Source organism: Limulus polyphemus, unplaced genomic scaffold (genome assembly GCF_000517525.1).
Source record: "Limulus polyphemus unplaced genomic scaffold, Limulus_polyphemus-2.1.2 Scaffold395, whole genome shotgun sequence".
Lineage (NCBI taxonomy): Eukaryota > Metazoa > Arthropoda > Merostomata > Xiphosura > Limulidae > Limulus > Limulus polyphemus.
Window position 1 is genome coordinate 325,541 of NW_013666005.1, and position 19,510 is coordinate 345,050.

Genomic DNA, 19,510 nt, shown 5'->3' on the forward strand with positions numbered 1-19,510 from the left:
TATATTTACAATACAATCTAGCAATATTTATATCTATCTATATTTACAATACAATCTAGCAATATTTATATCTATCTATATTTACAATACAATCTAGCAATATTTATATCTATCTATATTTACAATACAATCTAGCAATATTTATATCTATCTATATTTACAATATGGTCACATACACTTAACGTACCTTGTGAGCACTATGAATTACCAACGTTCCATTCTCAAAAGTACTGAAATTTCCCATTTTGTCCATTTCTTGAGCAGCTGTATCAGCTAAAGTTTCATCAGAACCTAGAAGCATTGTAAATATAGATAGATATAAATATTGCTAGTTTGTATTATAAATATAGATATAAATATTGCTAGTTTGTATTGTAAATATAGATAGATATAAATATTGCTAAATTGTCCTTGACTGCTTTATTTATCAGTGCTTAAATAGGAAAATAGCATTTCTGTACTGGCTATTTTATAGAGGAAGATCTTATGTATTTAAACATTACCAAAGTGCTCTAAAAGGACTTTAGTTTCCTAATATATATATATATTCAGCACTTTAATTGTATGTAAGACAGTTAACAAAGCAGTACATATTTTCATAGCAACGTAGTTACAGAAAAGAATGACTATATGTGAGAATATTTCTGTTACTTAATACATCAGGAGAACTTTTTTTGCACTTTATTTTATAATGTTTAAAAAGGAAGTACTGATATCTCCACACTTGTGAAATAGAAGAAATGTGTTTTTGAAAATTATCCCTAGAAATAAAGTTTCAAGTCATTAAATGCTATGTTAAATTTTCAATGTTGGTACATATTTATTAGGGACGTTATCTTATCAACATATAATATCGAGGTCTGCTAAACTTGTATTTGGATTGAATTTATTGTTACTTGAAGTCATTGTTTGTTTGTTTTTTGCTCTCTTATCTGAAAATGATTATTAAATTTGTTTACATCTTACATCTGTCTAAACATAGTTATTATTGATATTTCTGCATTATTTCCATCAGTTCCATATCAGTATGTTTTTAAAGTTCCTGAAGCATTTGTTTCATTACTTTGTTTTTATTAACATTGCACTTTATGCTAATTTTAACTGAAGTTATTTTTTTGTGCTACTTTACTTGGAATTTATTCATTCTCTGATACAGTAGTTAAACCTTGGTTTGGCATTACATATTTTACTTACCATTTTAACTGTTAAAGACCTTTATTAAAATACTTTCTTTTATCTTAGTTTGACACCTTTTCTGAAATATTGCACTGTTATAAGTTTTATTATCATATAAGTGTAATTAGTATCTGATATTATAAGACTATTTATTTAAAAGCATGAATGTTATTAAGTTCACAGTAATGAAAAATTCATAAAATAAAAAGATCATTCTAAGTATTATCATCAAACTATGTTACCATAACTCTCCACCAAGCAGAGTAGTTTTTATATTTTGATTTGTGTGGACAGTTTTATTGTAGACTTTGCACTTTATTGAGCTATTTGTGTGAATATTCCTAAGTGTTTTGTTCTTTCCTGTTATATAGGAAGTAATCCGTCCGATTTTGAAGGTATGTGTTTTGTATTCAAATTTCCTTTGAGATATTTAATCAATTCTGCATGCTAATTGTGACCATTAAATTTCATGCAGTTGCTGGGTTACGTTAAATGTTTGCAAACTTCAGCTGAAGAAAGTGTATTTTTATCTTCTAATTTTAGATTAGTGTACTCTTCACCCACATGTTTGGAGTTTTGTTTCGTTTAATGTTGTATGAAATCTGTAAGAATCAAATTTGTGTATTAAAATTTACTTTCCCAATAGCCTGATTAACTGAACCTAAACAAACCTATCTTTGGATTAAAATTAATCCAGCTTGTGTGCAAGGCTATATTATTTCAATTCCAATATTTTATAATTTTATCATTATCCTTGCTGCCAATTTGTTTATTATGTGTGGCCACTTTTAATTGGTAGAGAATTTACAGTATACTTATTTTGGTTTACATTTTCATCACTTAAAAAAAGCTGAGTATAAAATTATATACATATCTTTAAAGTAAAATTTTATATTGTAACTTATTATGTAATAATGCCAGTCATCAGTGTATAAAGTCCTAGAAATGAAAATTAAAACTCTGATAAGCTATTTTATTGTAATCTAGGGTTCTGTATTTTTTTAAACTGTTACTACAATTCATTTAAAACAACTGCATGAATATATTTTCCCGTTTTTGACACTGTTTATGTGTATCTATTATCTCATTCAACTCATTTATACTTATATCAAAATAAGAATAATTTGGTACAGGTATAACTACACCTGTGTTTTGTAAAGTATATTTTAATCAATAAGAATTTCAAGAACAAATGCTCACATATGCTAAATTATGGTAGAAAGATTTTAAGTATATATAGTATAGAGTTTTATTTTTACATTTCCATAGATTAATTAGATGAAAAACTTGTAGCTGTATGAATTTTAATTTATAAGATTTAGAAACTTTTTTAAATCAAAGTTTTCACCTATTATTTTGTTTATTAGGCTTTACAATCATATTTAATCTAGCAAGAAAAAAAAAGTGATTGATGTATAGAGAAGGTTTTTTTTGTTACATGTGAACATATTTGAATGAACTTAATATATATTACATATTTGTTTAATGTTTGCTCTGCAGTTTTGTGGCTAAGTTATTCCTCTTAAGTTGGAATTGAATTTAACCTACATAAAATATTCCAGACAGAAGTAGGTCATAAATTGAAGTTATATATTAACGGACTTAGAATTTTAATAGTAATGACGTTACCAACACTTTCCTATTCAGAACAGGTTATTTTTGAAGATAAACTAATTTTCTTTAACTATTTCCTTCTGTGTATTGTGTAAGCCTATCTAACAAAATGTTAATCAGCCAGTTTGTGCTGGTAACTTCAGAATTACATCTGACCTTGTGAACATCTATTTATAATGTGACATTTAGGCTGAAGGTGGTAGTAGAAATGTTAACCCTTTCACATTAATTAATTAAATAAAAAACATTATTTAGTGTAGTAGTACCATTAGTATAAGAAAAACAAACAGTAGGCTTAAGTTTCATTGACAGTCAACAGCAAAAAAAACAACAGAAGACCCAGCTAAGTACTATACTTCTTGTTTATCATGTGTATTCTTTATTTATTATTATAAAAGTAATTAAAATGTAAGTTTTGAAACTTATTAGGTAAGATAATGAAAACAAATATTGATAATAAAAATTCTTCATAAGGTATGCTTATGAGTAGCTTTTGCATTATATATATCAATACAGTAAAGTAAGGTGCACATTCTGAGTGATTTACAACTTGAGTGGTGGATTTGTTAGTTATACACCACTCAAAGGTAAATAAAACAATAAATTTAAGTATAAGTAGATGTATACTGTTAGAGCTTTAAGCTATTTAAGATAAACAATTGTGGTTTCCTGTTACAATTTGCAGTCATTCTAGAAATGAAAAATGGTAATTTAGATTTATTTCTTAATTTTATATGGTAGTTACAAGGTCAAATCAACCAACCCCATATAGAGTTATGGTAGAAAAAATAATGGATGAAAAAAAACATTTTATTTTTATTTTGGAGTTTTTTAGACATTATGGAAATGAAATTTGAAAACTTTCAGACAAAGAAAAGTATTTTTAATCTTAACATGAAAATCACTTTGCACTCAGAGCAGTCGAAAAGTTTAACTCCATATATTTACAGACAAATTTTTAGTAAAAATACTCGATTAAGAATTCTGATTTTTTGTCTGCAAAAGACTTGTAAGTTTTACTGAAAGCTTGTCAAATTTCTTGAAGCTACAATAAGTACTTTTAAGAGTCACAGTACATATATCTTTATGGTTACATGATGGTTAGAAAGTTGTGTAAAATACAAAAACTCATTGAAAAAGTGTTACTAAGCTTTTCTGTGTTGTGATTCTTAAATAAGAGTAATTTCTATGAAGTCTGTGTGTAAAATTTTATGACATTAGCTGTTCGAATGTTGGCTTAAAATTCTGGCAAAAGTCATGCCAGTTATTTAAATATATGCTTAGGTTTTATGTAAAACTACTGTTTCAATAGCCACAAGCTTTGAGGTGTGTGTAGTACATTTAATTATCATAAGTCAAATTACAAAAAATAGCATTCCACTGATTATGAATATGTTATATGATCTAAACATTATTCATTACTATCCAGCTCAAATTAGGAATAGTACAAGTACATAGACACATACATATGTATGTATGTTTATATATGTGTGTGTGTGCATATATTATATAACTTTCACTTGTAAGAATTGTTGCAACTAATGAATGACATTGAACAATATAAATTTTCTTTCAATAACCATTATAAACAGATACATGTACATGCACCACCTCATCAAAATCATATTTGCCTATATAAGTTAAGTAGCAGAAGACATTTAGTGTGTAGATTTAATTTTGCTACACTATATTGTGTCATTTGTCTACCTTTGAAAATCTTATGAGCAATGACATAATTTCGTGTAAAATACAACTTAGCCAAATGCTATGTCAGCCTGGATTAGATTTTATTACAAATATGTTGAAATTTGTCACATTCAAATAGCTAAAAACGTTTTTTTACTAGTGTACCTCTGCCTTGAATGAAATGTTTCGTATTCTAAATCTGTAGCCAAATATATTTGCTTATTTTGTCATAAATTTCAAACTCCAAGTATCTTTACTTGAATTTAACACATGTGTATATGTACATACATGCATATATGAAAATGCACTCTGAAGACCCTGTAATATAAACATGTTGACACAAAAAATAAAACTTCAATAAACTTTGTAGAAATTATTATAATTTTTTGAAGGAAGTAATTTAGAAATGCTTCCAGGAATTAGAATAACTTTATGATAAAGCAGTTAACAAGTAAATACAATAATCTTAGGTAAGTTTTGGACTTACAATGCAAAAATCTGGGGTTTGATTCCCTACATTGGACAGAGCACATGTTGCTCAAACATTAGATAAAATGGAAATAGAAGTGTATTTTTACTTACTCATGGAGCTGATAATAAGGTATGTACTTGTAAGAGCTATAAATTCTAAAACACAAATAGGGAAAGTTATTCATGCATATAACAGCCAATATTGAATTTCCAGTTAATTAGAGAACTTCAAAGGTTGAGAAGATCATATCAAGTGAAAATAAATATTTCATTAAAAATATTCTGTAATAGCTAGACAGATAGTTAGATAAATGAAGTGTACTTGTGTATATTTATTAATAAGCCCTTTTTTGTTCACTTAATTTTTTACAAGATTTGATATTAGCACAAGACAATTAATTGAATAAACTTGGATTGTTAATTACCCGAAACTATTAGCTTTTAGTTGATAATGAATAATTTAAAATTGTTAATCAGTAGCTGTTTTTATGGTATGTAACCAGTTGTGACTGCATGCCTTTCATTTTATTTTGCATAAACATAACATTTTACAACTTCAGAATATTCCAAAGCATACATATCTCCACTGACACTAATAGCTATTTCTCGATCTTCATCTTTGCCATCTAATATTGTGTTCACTTGCTCCAGTATTTATATACCCCACTCGATTGCCCTCGGCAGTATCTAATTTGCAAAACTTTACAGCGCCCCTCACATGCCCTCTGTGCAGGTACTGTACATAAGCACTGTATGCAAACAATAAAATCACTTTTTCTCGACAAAGCGTGAACATTCATACTAACGTTTTGTGATTAACATTTTCTTAATCTTCACTTTCTAATAATTGGAAATTCTTTGTTTTGTTATCCAGAGATATATTTCATTGAATTTGTTGTTGTTTTTTCTACAAATATATTATTTCTTCTTTGTTATCTAGTGGTGGTCAGCAGTTTGGGGGGGGGAGGCTGTCTGTACTTGTAAGGCTGTCTGTGACCTGATTGGGGTGGGACGGAGTCTTTCATGTGGCCTGGGGGTATCATTCCCAGAGGTGCTGATTTGAATTTTCATTCTGAAACAGAATATTCTGGGGAGAATTTAGACTCCCTGTTTCCTGCTGCTTCTTTCACTAGAGCTTCCACTCCCAAGGACTTATTTGATCAGCTACCTTCTGCCCCTTTTCTGCAGTTAGTTACACGTGTTTGTGAAGTTTTGGAGATGCAACCAGTTGCTTTTGAGTCTACCCCTGCTTTGTTGTCCGATCATTCTCAAGGGGATTACTTAGTTTTTCCTCCTTATCTTGATATTGCTGTGCATACAGGGAGGTTTGCAACACAATTACATAAGGGTGTCACTATGCCTCCCCCCTTGTTTATCTGAACAACATGCCCTGGTGTATCATTGTCAGGATGATACATATTTGGATGCTCAAAGGTTGGATCTATGGGGTGCCAGGTATAAACCTGTTATCTCTCTTAAAAGGTCGCAATTTTCGCATATTTGTTTGACTGTTACGTTCCTTTCATATTCCTCGACCCAAACAACCTTTTCAACTGCCTAATTTGGATTTGAGGGTTGTTTTACATGCTTTATCACATCATCCCCTTGAACCCATGGCCTCCTGTTCATTATGTCACCTTTCCCTCAAAGTTTATTTTTTATTGCTGTTAGCTTCCAGATTCCATCATTCTGATTTATTTTGCCATTCATGTTCAGCAGACTCTCTATCATTCTACCTATGTTTTGCTCTATCTTGACCAATCATTTATTCCAAAAACTCTCACTGCCAGAAAAGGAAACAAATCCTTTTCTCCTATTCATTTACCTGGCATTTGTTCTGGATCATTTGTTATATCCTATCAAGGCACTCGGATGTTATGTCGCTTGTATAGAACTAATTTGAAGTCCTAGGAACAGACTATTTATTCATTGGGATCTTGCAGTGTCCAGAGATTTATCACCTGTTACTTTAACCAGATGACTTCAAAAGTTGATCCATATTGCCTATTCAGGCTTATCGCAATATGCTCCACATCACCTCTCACCAGATTCCACATCTATCGATGTCTTTGGCTACCCAGTTGAACTGTTCCCTAGAAGATATTTTGTGGGCTGGTATGTTGACTTCTCCCGACACATTTATATCTCATTACCTTCATGATCTGGTAGTTTCCTCTTCGATGGAATTTTGTCTTCCCTTTGTGGCTGTGTTGACTACCTCTACTATATTTCAACAGGGAGGTGAGTAATGTGTTATCTGACTTAGTTATTATTTTTTTCTCTTCTAGGGTCTCTATTGATTTCTTTTGGATCCCACTCAATGGCGAGTATTGCCCAGTCGAATATGCTTGTATTTAAATTCTGCACTACCAACTATTATATTGGTTCCTGGTTGCAATGGGCTCTGTCGAGATGAGGTGTTCTATAAGACTATCTGGATGGTGATATCATATTACAATATTTCTAATGGACCACTACACATGGACTATCATGAGTAAAACTAAAGGGAATTTTGCCAGTCCCTGCTGATCTTAAAGCTGAATCAGTTGAGGTCAGTTTGCTTTTAAAAATGAAGGAACGTGGTTCACCTATTGCACGATCTTCCGGAGACCAGTTCCTCAGGGTTCCCCAATGCTTCTACTATAGGAGCTCTAGAGTCCTTACCACACCCAGTTCTCAGTTGCTGGGGTGGTGGACAGAGGATTTTCCTTCGGATGTTGAGTTTTCTCCACTCTCAGAGAAGAGGTCAAAGTTGAGGACCCTCTTACTTAGGTCCCTGGAAATTTTATACCAGATGTTGGTAGGAGCAGGACCAACCTATGCGGGAGCCTATTCGTAAAACCAGTCCAGATTTGACGCTCAGCTATTCGGTGGGAGGTATGCTTGGACTCTCTTATGAACAATGTCAGGTCTTATGTTGTTATGCAGAGGGTCCACTATCTTCTCGTAAATCCGAAAGTTATTTTCCTAAACTGAAAATGTATTTCCAAACATACATACCTCTGCTGACACTCTTCCTCCCCACTAAGAGCCAGTGTTAGTGACTGGAATGAGGTAAGTCTCAAAAAAGTGATTTTATTGTCAGCATAAAGTACCTGCATAGAGGGGGGTGTGAGGGCTGGTGTAAAGTTTCGCAAATTAGGTATTGCCGAGGGCAGTTAAGTGGGGTATATAAAGATTGGAGCAAGTGAACACAACATTAGATGGCAAAGTTGAAGATCGAGAAATAGCTATTAGTGTCAGCGGAGGTAAGTATGTTTGGAAATACATTTTAATTTAGGAAAATGATAGCTTTTATTTGTTTCTCAATATGGCCTATCTTGCCCTGGTGATTAGTGCACTCACCTTGCAATCGAAGGGCCATGGGTTTGAATCCTGTCCCTGAAGTAGGGTCAGTAACTATGGCTCTTAGTTGTTCTCTATATCTTATTGCCTGTATTAACTTTCCTGATTCAAGCTTCTAATCTTCAATCCATTTTCTAATGTCATAGACTAATTAAGTGTCTGCCTGCATCTCTTTCTTCCTTTAGATTTACCCATCAAAACCTCTGCCATCCTTCTCTCAGATTGAATTGTATGTCCAAAGAGTAGTTTATTTACCATTTCCTACATATGTCCAGCAGTTGTCATTTAAATTCATGTTTGTGTGTGTGTTTATACATATATATATATATATATATATATGTGTGTGTGTGTGTGTGTGTGTGTATATATATATATATATATATTTATTTATTTATTTATTTGTATATATACACACACACAAATTAAACAAGCATAAAATATATAAAATGCACAAAAATTTAATCTTGGAAATGCAAGTATCAGGCTAATAAAGCACATTGTGTAGCTCCATTTATGCTGCATGTGAGATGCACCATATACGTCATGGATGTTGTATACTGTTAGCCATTCAAACTTAGTCATAGCACACACCTAATAATTGTTGTCCATAGTTTATGTGCATCATAGTGGTTGGTTGGTTTACTTTTTTACTATTTTACTTTTATCTATTTTTCTTATCCTTGAAAATTATTATTTGGTGTTTGCAACACTATGAATTATTGCAAGCTATATCAGAAACATTCTTCATCAAAGTTTTTGAGATATCAGCTGCTTTGCGAGAGGTTAAGCTGTGTTTTCATATATTACAGCAGTATGCAGATGAGCATTTTGAGTGAAAAATTAACTTAAACAAGGTAGAATTCTGCTCAAGTATGAGTTCTTATCATGAAAAGTCATTGTTTATTAGCAATAACAGTTGTTGTTAATAGCATATAAATTCAATGCATCCACATATTCTGATAGAGAAAACTGTGTGTGTGGAAGGATGAAGTAGATTATGATGCATTACAAATTGAAAAGAAGTCAATATATTTTTTTTGTTGTTAATCTTATTCAGTTACAATTTTTGGAATTGAATGTGGTATTAGGGTCAACACTATTTCACTATAAGAATCATATAAGTCAAATCATTTATTACAAACGAAATCAAGCTTTGTTTATTTGATATGTACCTATACATATGAATATGTATATTAATAGAAATTAAAATTTACTAAATAAATTTTTTCAGCACATTAGCTTACATGAACGATTTTATATGTATTTTTACTAAATGTATTTTATAATATCTAATATAAGGAAATGTGGAATTTTTTTGTTAATCAAAATAACCACAATGAGATGCATATATTTCAACTAAGATATTGTTTACAGAATGTAAGATTTACCGTGACACCTTTGACAGAATGTGTGCTTTAAAAATTCTAATTTTTGAGCACTGATGACAAGAGGAATGGCATAAACTTTGCCACAAAACTGTCAAGCAAGCCTACAATAATTATCAAATTCATATCATAATTTCCCTGTGTAATGTAATACTCATCTAACCATCATCTGTGTGCAGGTAAAGTTGGACAAAAACGGCAGATGGCGCGAAGTTTCTCAGGTACCATGATCTGCATCAGTGTTGAGCAGAATTTTGATTGTTTGGTATGATTTATTAACTGGTGGTGGTGGTGGTGGTGATTGAAATATTAATATTTTAATATTGTTTTTTTAAATTGTGCTCCTAAATGTTGCATGAGATGTATGGTTTTATCCTATACATGTACTGTTTTTGTTTCTAAGAAAACAATTGTAAAGTGTTTTTGAACTGGTCATTTGATTGATTCTTTGATCATTCTCACTCAACTTTGAGGGAAATTATAATTGTGAAATATCTTGTATCATTATAAATGACACAAGTTCAACAATCAGATTGGATAATTTGAAATACTGTTTCATTGAGTAGTTTTTTTTCATAAGTTGCACAAAAACTTAAAACAATATTAATTATCCAGCAGACTTCTAGTTGGAGTGATTTTTGGTAGATTATCCTAACAAGTTAGTAAAATGAAATGACAACACAAATGTAAAATGATTGACATTTTTTTAAATTTTCATCAAATTGTTTCAGTAACATTCCATTTTCACGAATTGTTTCTAGAGTGAATACATTTTTGTTCTGTACTGTTCTTTACTCATTTGGTACATTCATAGTGTTTGTATTTCTCAGGTCACATAACTTATTAATTTGTAATGAATACGAACTTGAAACACTACTTGTTCATAGAAGTTTCTGAATGAGATACACATTTGGTCATATCTAGTGTGTGTATGTGTAACTACACACACATTTCTAAATAATATGATATTATATGACATTATTCATATACTGAGTTTCAGGTGGCAAAAAGTCGTAATTGTGGTTGTTTTCATTGCTAAGCTCTAGTAGTAAAGTAATATTATATTTGAAAATTAACAAAATATAGCACACCACCCTTCCCTGTTGGCTTCCCATAATCCATAATGTAGTGTATGATGACAATGATGTCCTAGCATATGTTTCAACAATTGAATGGAAGGTATGATCGGAAGCATTATCTTGGTCAACCCATTCTCTATTAGTCTAATTTCTGTACAAACCCGATATTTCTGTGTGGTACAAAAGATCCAGAATATTGATTTGACAGTAGGCAGAGTTCATCTTGACCTTTGTATCCACTCTCCTGATCCCTAACTTGTTCTTGGTGCAATATGTAGTGATGATCATGAATTCCTTAGAAAAATATTTGTGACATACCATGTATCACTTTTGGAGTTTTGTTTCATTCATTGACAAGTAGGAATTGGCATGACATTAGCTACAGTTATCAAAGTATACATACACTTTGTCAAATGTCACAACATATTCCCTTTTTTTTTTTCTCCAGCTAGGTGCCATTCAGACAGTTTTCTACAGTTTTTCTTTCTTCCTTGATTTGTTGTGGAAACAACTTGTGTATGTGTGACTTGTATAGCTTTTACAGACAGAGATCCTTTTAGATTATGTTGTATACTATTACCTGGTAGATGTGAATGGCTTTTGACATGTATTCTCATTTGTTACAGGATAACTCACTTTGCTTACCATTGCAGGGCTCTTTCTGGATGGTTTTGGTGCTCCAAGTTTATACATGTTCCTTTGTTTTACAATGCTATAAAAAGTACGAGGGATATCCCCCATCTTGAATATTGTAAGTCCCTGAGCTTAATACACTATGATCTCAATGTATAAATATTTTTCATCAGAAAGGGCTGTTACAAGTCCTTCCCCAAAGCAATAAGTTTCAGTAACATCACGCTACATACAAAACATAAAAATGCAGTTCTAAAGCATGCCATTCTACCATAATTTTGTATGCTGTGGTTGTCACGTGACTTGCTCATTTGCATATTCAAAATTGTTTTTAAATAACATACTCAAACCTCTGTATTAGAATCAATTTATTTTAATTGAAGTAGATTGAAAACATGCAGCTAGTGTCAGATTTTTAAGATTCTTGTTTTTGTGGTTCCACTTTGCAAAAAAAGAAAACAAGAAACACTATAACTTTTCCTTATTAGAAATGAAGGCCAAGAAAATGACCAGTTCATCTATACTTTTCTTGTTTGTTTTGTTCAGCATTTGCACTTTTTCTTGTCTTGTATTTTGTTTCTTTCATTGAGAAATGCCAGCAAGTGAGAAAATAGATTGCTTCACCTTCAGATTATACATAATGTTGTAAACAATGCTTATTTTTGTATTAAGTATTTGAGCAAAAAGATTGTTACTTACTATTAAACTTCTGTTTTTAACCTGTATTTCATGAGCATATTGAGTTTATTTTTTTTGTGAGGTGGGAGGGCTCAATACACTCAATTATTTATCCTTTACTGAGGTAAGTCGTATTTGAGTTTCCTTCATCCTTGACAGAAATCTAACCTGTCGATAGTTTCAAATCATATAAACAGCAGTTTATCTGTTTATTTTTCATCCCAAAGTGCTTGTAATACAACACAATTGTTTTCTCAACTTATGAAGTGTGTTTCCACTTACTGCTCAGAGTAAGAATAAGTTGAAAGTCTGGATTAACAAAAGCTTTTTATGCTGGTTAACAGCAAGTTTACCAAATGTCTTTTAAGTAAAACTTAGGACTGCATTGCTGGAAATAATCTGCTTATTGACTCTCAATTGGAGCTTGCTATTTATGACCTTATTTGTAATGGGTTGGAAACATATATTTGATGTGGTGATGTTTCTCCAGGGGGCTCTGATGCTGCACTTTTTCAAGCACCTTCCTTTATTCTATCGGCTTCTCAGGAAGTCAAATTGGGGTCAACCACCTCTGGCTCTCTTTTTTTTTTCAGTTGGTAAATCGAGTGTTTGATGTTTTGGGTCTTTTCCCAGTTGCTTTTGAGTCTATGCCTTCCTTGATGGCAGAAAGGTCTGAGAGTGAATACTTTGTTCTGTCTCCACCCCCTGATATTGCAGTTCATGCAGGAAGGCTTACTGCCTTGTCTGCCACATTTGTTGGAACAACATGCTTTAGCCTTCCACCACCAGGTGGACACATATTTAGACTCTCAAAAAATAGACCCACTCCTGGAAATTTGGTGTTCCAGAATGGAGTTTGTGATCAACCTGAATAGATCACAATTTTGTATGATTCGTCTGACCCTAACTGTGATGCTAAGATATTTATCATCCCTCCAACTTTTGTTGAAAGCCTCTCAGCAACAACCACATTAATTTGATGATGAATAGGGACCATTGTTAGCATGTACATTGGTTTGATAGTCAGATTCTGCACTTTCCGTTGTCTCTTGGCTGGTGTATTGTTGGGATTTGTAGGGTAGATATGCATTATTGTGGGGGTGTTCTTCTACTGGCTACCACCCACCACGAGTTACTTGAGGTCCCCTTTCTCCAATCCTTAATTTTTGCAGGTGTTTCAGAGTCTTTGGAATCAAGGGTTGATGTTGCATGTCTGCGTTCATCCCTGTCATTGTTGACTTCTACAGGGGGTCATAGTTCTGCCCCTATTCCAGTGTACTGACTCCAACATCAGCCCCTCAGTCCATTGGTAACCAGAATAGTTTCCATCCATATCCTCATGCCTTTGGGGTCTGTGAGGGCTTGGCTCTGAGAATTTCTGGAGTGTGGAAAACCTTTATCATGCATCCATTGATACTACAGATCCATGCATCAGAATTTGTCATTCAGTTCACATCTTCATCACCATTATCCACTCAACCTGCAGTGTTTCTGCCTCCTGCAAATCCTTGGATTTCAGGACTTCATTCCAGGGCTATTGGTGATTTGTTGGTTAAGGAAGTAGTGGAGAAAGTCATGCCAATTCTTCCAGGGTTTTATTCCCAACTGTTTTTTGTGCCCAAGAAGACAAGAAATTGGCATGCGTTTATCAGTCTTTCCCCTCTAAATCAATTCCTAGATCCTTCAAGTTTCGTGATGAAGTCATTCCTTATTCTGCGTTAGCATTTTTTAACAGGACTGCGGATGACAAAGTTCAATGTTGCAACTCCTATCCACACATTTCCATACCAAAGTCATCCTGCCACTACCTGCATTTTGTGCACAAAAATCAGGTGCTGCAGTTCAGGGCTCTGCCCTTCAGACTAGCATCAGCACCATATATGTTCTACCGAATCGTACAAACGTTTTCTCATCATCTCCATTCCTGAGGCCTGTGCACACACCATTACATGGATGACTGGTTACTGCTGGCACCATCTTATCAGTTGGTAGAATGTCACACCCAGATTATACTTTCAGAAGCAACCAATGCAGGCTTTATTATCAGAGCTGAGAAATCTGTTCTCATGCCAACATAGTATATCATCCACCTAGGTATCTTTTTTAGCTCCATGCTGTGGAACAGGCAGTCTGACTCTTACTCACTTCTTCTTCTCCCACTGTGTGGATGTTTCTTTCTCTTTTGAGGATGTGGGCATCACTCCAATCCCTCATTCCTTTGGGAAGAGTGCACATGAGATCCCTTCAGTTGTCTCTATGCAACCAATGGATCGTGAACAGTCTCTTTATTCAGGATCAACATCTTTGATCTTGAGTGGTAGTTATATTGGAACAATACTATGATAGATGTTCCTCTGCTCCCACCTCATCCAGAGATCCATATTTTCTCGGATGCCTTGCTTCAGGGATGGGGTGCATATCTCAACAGTCAGGAATTCTAGGGCCTATGGATAGATAACAAGACTTCCCTATACAATGTATCAGAACTTCTTGCTGTTCAAAGGGTGATGGCTTAAGATGTGGACTTATTGAGGGATGAATTTGTTATGCTTCACATCGACAATTCCATGGTGGTATCTTACATCATTTTCTGTTAAGGGGGCACTCAATCCAGGTCTCTCTGTTTTCGAACCCTGGATCTTCTTTCTTGGGCCTATTCCCATCATATCATCCTACTAGTTTGCCATGTTTCAGGGGTGATGAATTTGGTTGCAGATCAATTGTCTCAACCCAACTAGATTCTCCAGACAGAATGGATGCTGCAATGTGAGATTTTCCATTGGATTTTCTCTCGGCTCAAGATCAGTGCATTTACCACTCAACTACTGGCATTTTGGTCTGAAGTACCTAACCTTTGGGCATTGGCAATAGATGCATTCAGTCAGGACTGATTCGTATGTAAACCTAGGTACTAGCTATGATTCATTCAATCTCTTGTCAGGTTCTGTTGGTAGCACCAGATTGGCTGACTAAACCCTGTGGTACCTTAAGGAGTGCCCACCTCTTCCACTTCCTCTTTGGCCATCTCTGTTGAGGTAGCCACAACATTGTTCATCAAACCATCCTGAAGTTCAAGCTTCATGCATGGAGCTAATGCAGTCCTTCACGCAGCATCAGGGTTTAACTTCTGAGGTTACCATGTATTTGTCTCAGTCTTTACGCAGTACTACAATGGACATTTATCAACGGAAATGGCACACATATCAACAGTGGTGTACTGCATGGAGGTTGAACCCACTCCATCCAGAGGTTCTAACTGTAACTCGTTTTTGGACCTAGCTCTTTGACAAAGGTTTTGCATCATGCACCATCGCCTTATTGACTGCCTTTAGACAAAAATTATTTAAGTCCCCGGTGCTCTCTGGCCTTCTCAAGTTGTTTTAAGTCCTTCATCCAAATTGACTACATCAATTACCTAACTGGTATATTAAGGTGGTATTACATGCTCTTTCTCAACATCTGTTTGAGCCCTTAGCTTGATGTACCAAGTATCACCTTTCTCTTAAGGTTTATTTTTTGTTGCTGCTGGCCTACAGACATTGCTAGTTGGAGTTGTTTGCGCTACATGTGCACAGGATGCTTTATCATTTCTACCTGTGTTCTCGTATACCCAGACAAGTCCTTCTTACTTAAGACGCTGGCAGCAAGGGAAGGAGATAAATCCTTTTTTACTGATTCATCTGATCGCTATTTCTCACTTCTGTGACTGATTGGGACATGATTGTTTGTTATGTCCAATGAGGGCTTTTAATTGTTATGTTACCCACACTAACACCTTTAGATGTGCTAGACAACAACTTTTTATTCATTGGGATCCTTCAGTTTCCCAGTTACTTTGTCAAGAGGAATGTGGAAAGTGATTCTTATCACTTATTCTGGACTCTATTTGGAGATGAGGAGACTTCTGCAAGTCATATCTCATCAGATTTCTGTCCTTAGCAGCCTGGTTGAATTGCCCACTGGAGGACATTGTGCAGGTTGGTATGTGGACCTCCTCTAATACTTTTATCTGACATTACTTGAAAAATCTACTGGTATCTTCCTCTGAGGGTTTTTGACTACCCCATCTAGCTATATTAATCACATCTGCTAGATTATAATGAGGGTTGAGTATTTTCATTACCAATCTCGTGTCTTCTTTCCTTTTTAGGGTCAGGGTCACATACCACTTTTAGGATCCTTGTTATCAAGGATCTCACTGTGTGGTGAGTATTGCCCAGTCAGGTGTGCTTTTATCAAACCAAATCCGCACTAGCAACCACTAACACAATATATTTTATCTAGAATGCAATAGGCTCTGTAGAAATGATGTGTTCCATAAAACCACCTAGAGGCAGACCAGTGGTATTATTGTACTATGTTGGACTGCCACTCATGGACTATCATGAGTAATGCATAAGGTGATCCTGCCTGTCCCTGCCAATCAGTGGATTGCATAAATATTGGGGTCAGTTTGCTTTCAAAAAAATTGTTCCTCAGGACTCCCCATTGTGCATTATCTCCCCCCCCCCAGATTCTACTAGCGAAACTAGGGAGTCTTTATCACACCTGGTTTTCCATCACTGGAGTGATGGACAGAGCTTATTTCTCTAGAGTGTTTGAGTAAATTTCCTCCACTCTTAAAAGCAGATGTTGGTAGGAGAGGCACCAGCCTACATGGGAGCCTACTCGTAACACTGGTTCAGATTTGATGCTAAGCTACTCGGTTGAGTTAAGTATGACCCTTCTTTTTAATCAGTATTGGCTCAGTAAATTGTTCATGGTTCAATGTCTCCTCATTATTCCAAATGCAGAGTGGTCCCATCCTGGAAGCTTGGTTGAGAACAGTTTGTTCCACATCCATCCCCATAATTCTGAGGACAAGTGGAATTTACCTTGCCCACACAGTTGGGGAGTGAATATCAGTGTTCATAGTTCCAGACCAGATAAGCTCTGTTTCTACAGGTTGAGTATGGCATACAGGATCCTGTCATTCCGAGTATGGAGTGTTGCCTCTTGGACTTCTTCAGGTTAGGAGAAGGTTTTGGTATTGCTTACCTTTTTGTCGTGATTCGGGTAACTCTGAACTCATTACTCTATAGCTACTGTTTGGGTTCCACTCACGGGTGTGTGTGTGTGTGTGTATATATATTGAATGAAGTCCAAATGCCCTAGCCACCAACATGGGAATTAGGGGCCTGGCCAATATGCTAACGGATCTTGTCAAATTCCACTCGCAGTGCATGAATTAGGTTTTGGGTGAAGAGCATACCTCTTCTGGATGTAGTGTGATTCTCCCACACGGGTGCTAATCTTCTGTTGGCACACACATGATTTATACAGACACATTCTGTATAAATAATGCCCTCATCAGCCCCTCCACCTTATCAATGTGGGATTCTAGCTGTATGTGAGAGGAGGTAACATTTTCTTAAATTCAAATATATTTACAGTAATACTTACATCAACTCACACTCTCCCACCCTTCCTCCCCACTATAAGCTGGTATTAGAGACTGTAGATTGGGTCAGTCTCGAGAAAGTGATAATATTATCTGAATGAGGTGCTTACATACAGTACCAGAATATAGGCCGCATTGAAGTAAGTGGAGATTGTCACAACATAGATATCGCCAAGGGGCAATTAAGTGGGAAGTAAAAGACTGCAACAAGCAAAAAGATATCAGACCAATACTTAGATGAGCCAAGGAAGAATGTGTGTGTGTGTGGAGGTATTATTGGAAATATAGTTTTGATTTAAGAAAATGTTAAATTCTGTCGTAGTAAATGAAAGTGCTGTTCTTTTCATGTTTGGTAGTTTCATGCTTGGAGTTTGTGAACTCATTTTGTTGGCTGTAGTAATGTTTATTTTATTTACTCTTTGTTTTTATAAGCATGAAAATATCTATTAGTAATTGTATACTAATATCTACTGTTAAAAATTATTTTTAATATGTTTTTAATCATTTCAAAAATACTACAAGACTTTTAAATATTACATTTGCAAAAGACATAAATGAATCTTGACTTCAGTTATCAGTATTTTTGAGATTTGTACGTAGAAGATTATATTAAAATTATATCTAAATGAAAACATTCTGTTTAAAAGAGGAGAATATTTGCCCTTTTCAACCAGTTATCATTCTTATTGCTTGTGTTATTATCCAGAATAATACCTGATTTGCTGCTAGACAAAGTTACATAAGATATCTCAAATACATGTGTATGTTCTTTGCTATTCTTACTCTGTTACATTATAACTTTATTTTTGGAGAAAAACAATCTTAAGTTAAAAGCAGTTATTTGCATTAAAATTTTTTTCTAATTCATTTCAATTTGTTTATTTATTTTTGATTAAAAATAAAGATTGGCTAAGTTCTTGGAGAGTCAAAGCCCAAAAACATTACTGACAATATCCTTTACTAAGTTTAAATTTCATAAAGAAAAATGTTAGCAGTTAAAAAAATGCAAAAACGTTTATTTACTCATTATCTATTGTGATAGTTTAAAATTACATATTATTCCATAATAACACATTTTCTGAATGTGACATAACTTCTTTGAACAATATGGCAAAATTATTTATTCCTACTAGTTTTCAACACAATATTTAGAAGGTAATCTTTGCACGGCCAATGTATTCTAACGTAACCCACAGAGTGGCCAACTTTAGTAAATTTTCTCAGAGTGATGTGAACAAACTTGTTGCAAAATAGGGAGAAAAAGTGAGACAGTTTTCATCACCACAGGTAAATAATGCATTGCAGATACCCATGTGACAATAAGAAACTTTACAGTTTGTGTAGTGTGTAGGAATTTTCTGCCTTATGCTTTTTTTTGGTTAAAACTATTTCATCTCTTTCTTTTTTAGATTTTTCAGTTATCATCATTAAGATATTTAAATATATTTTATGCAACTGACTGGTACTTATTGGAGGTGGTATTATATTTTTTTATCTATTTATATGAGAAACATTGAAATTTGAACATAACATCTTTGTATTTCACTGTTTTAATTAGAAACATGTTAATTAATTTTTTATGCATGTTTCAACTGTAATTTTCTCTGCTTTTTCCTCTTGATTTTCTTCAGTCTGAGGTAACAGCAGACAGTAATACTGCATCTCCTTCTAGTCCTATTTCTAAGAGAGAACGAACTGTTTCTGGACAAAGCATGTCTTCCTCTGCGAGTGAAAAAGATGAAGGTAAAGGAAAATTAATTTCTTCTTTTTTTTTAATCAGAGACTTGTTATTGAGAAGATTAAAATGTTCTTGATTTTTGTTTTATGCTACTCTTTATTAAAGTTTACAGTTTGGTTTAATGGTAAAGCTTTAGATTTCAGAACTGGGGTACCAGATACAAATCTGTACAATATCATAAATTACTCCCTGTACTTTAAGTTGTGAGCACGCTATAAGAGGAACAGTCCATCCCTTAGCATAGGTAGTAGAATGCTTCTGATTG

General features: G+C 34.0%; 1 protein-coding gene across 1 annotated transcript in view; it reads left to right on the top strand.

The window, feature by feature from the left end:
• LOC106457946 overlaps nucleotides 1-19,510 on the top strand; it is a 94,899-nt gene that overhangs the window by 55,451 nt on the left and 19,938 nt on the right. Inside the window, exons 12-14 of the mRNA XM_022384038.1 lie at nucleotides 1,548-1,571; nucleotides 9,857-9,898; nucleotides 19,139-19,250. Of these exons, the coding sequence (XP_022239746.1) occupies nucleotides 1,548-1,571; nucleotides 9,857-9,898; nucleotides 19,139-19,250 (178 nt within the window). The remainder of the gene's footprint in view (nucleotides 1-1,547; nucleotides 1,572-9,856; nucleotides 9,899-19,138; nucleotides 19,251-19,510) is intronic.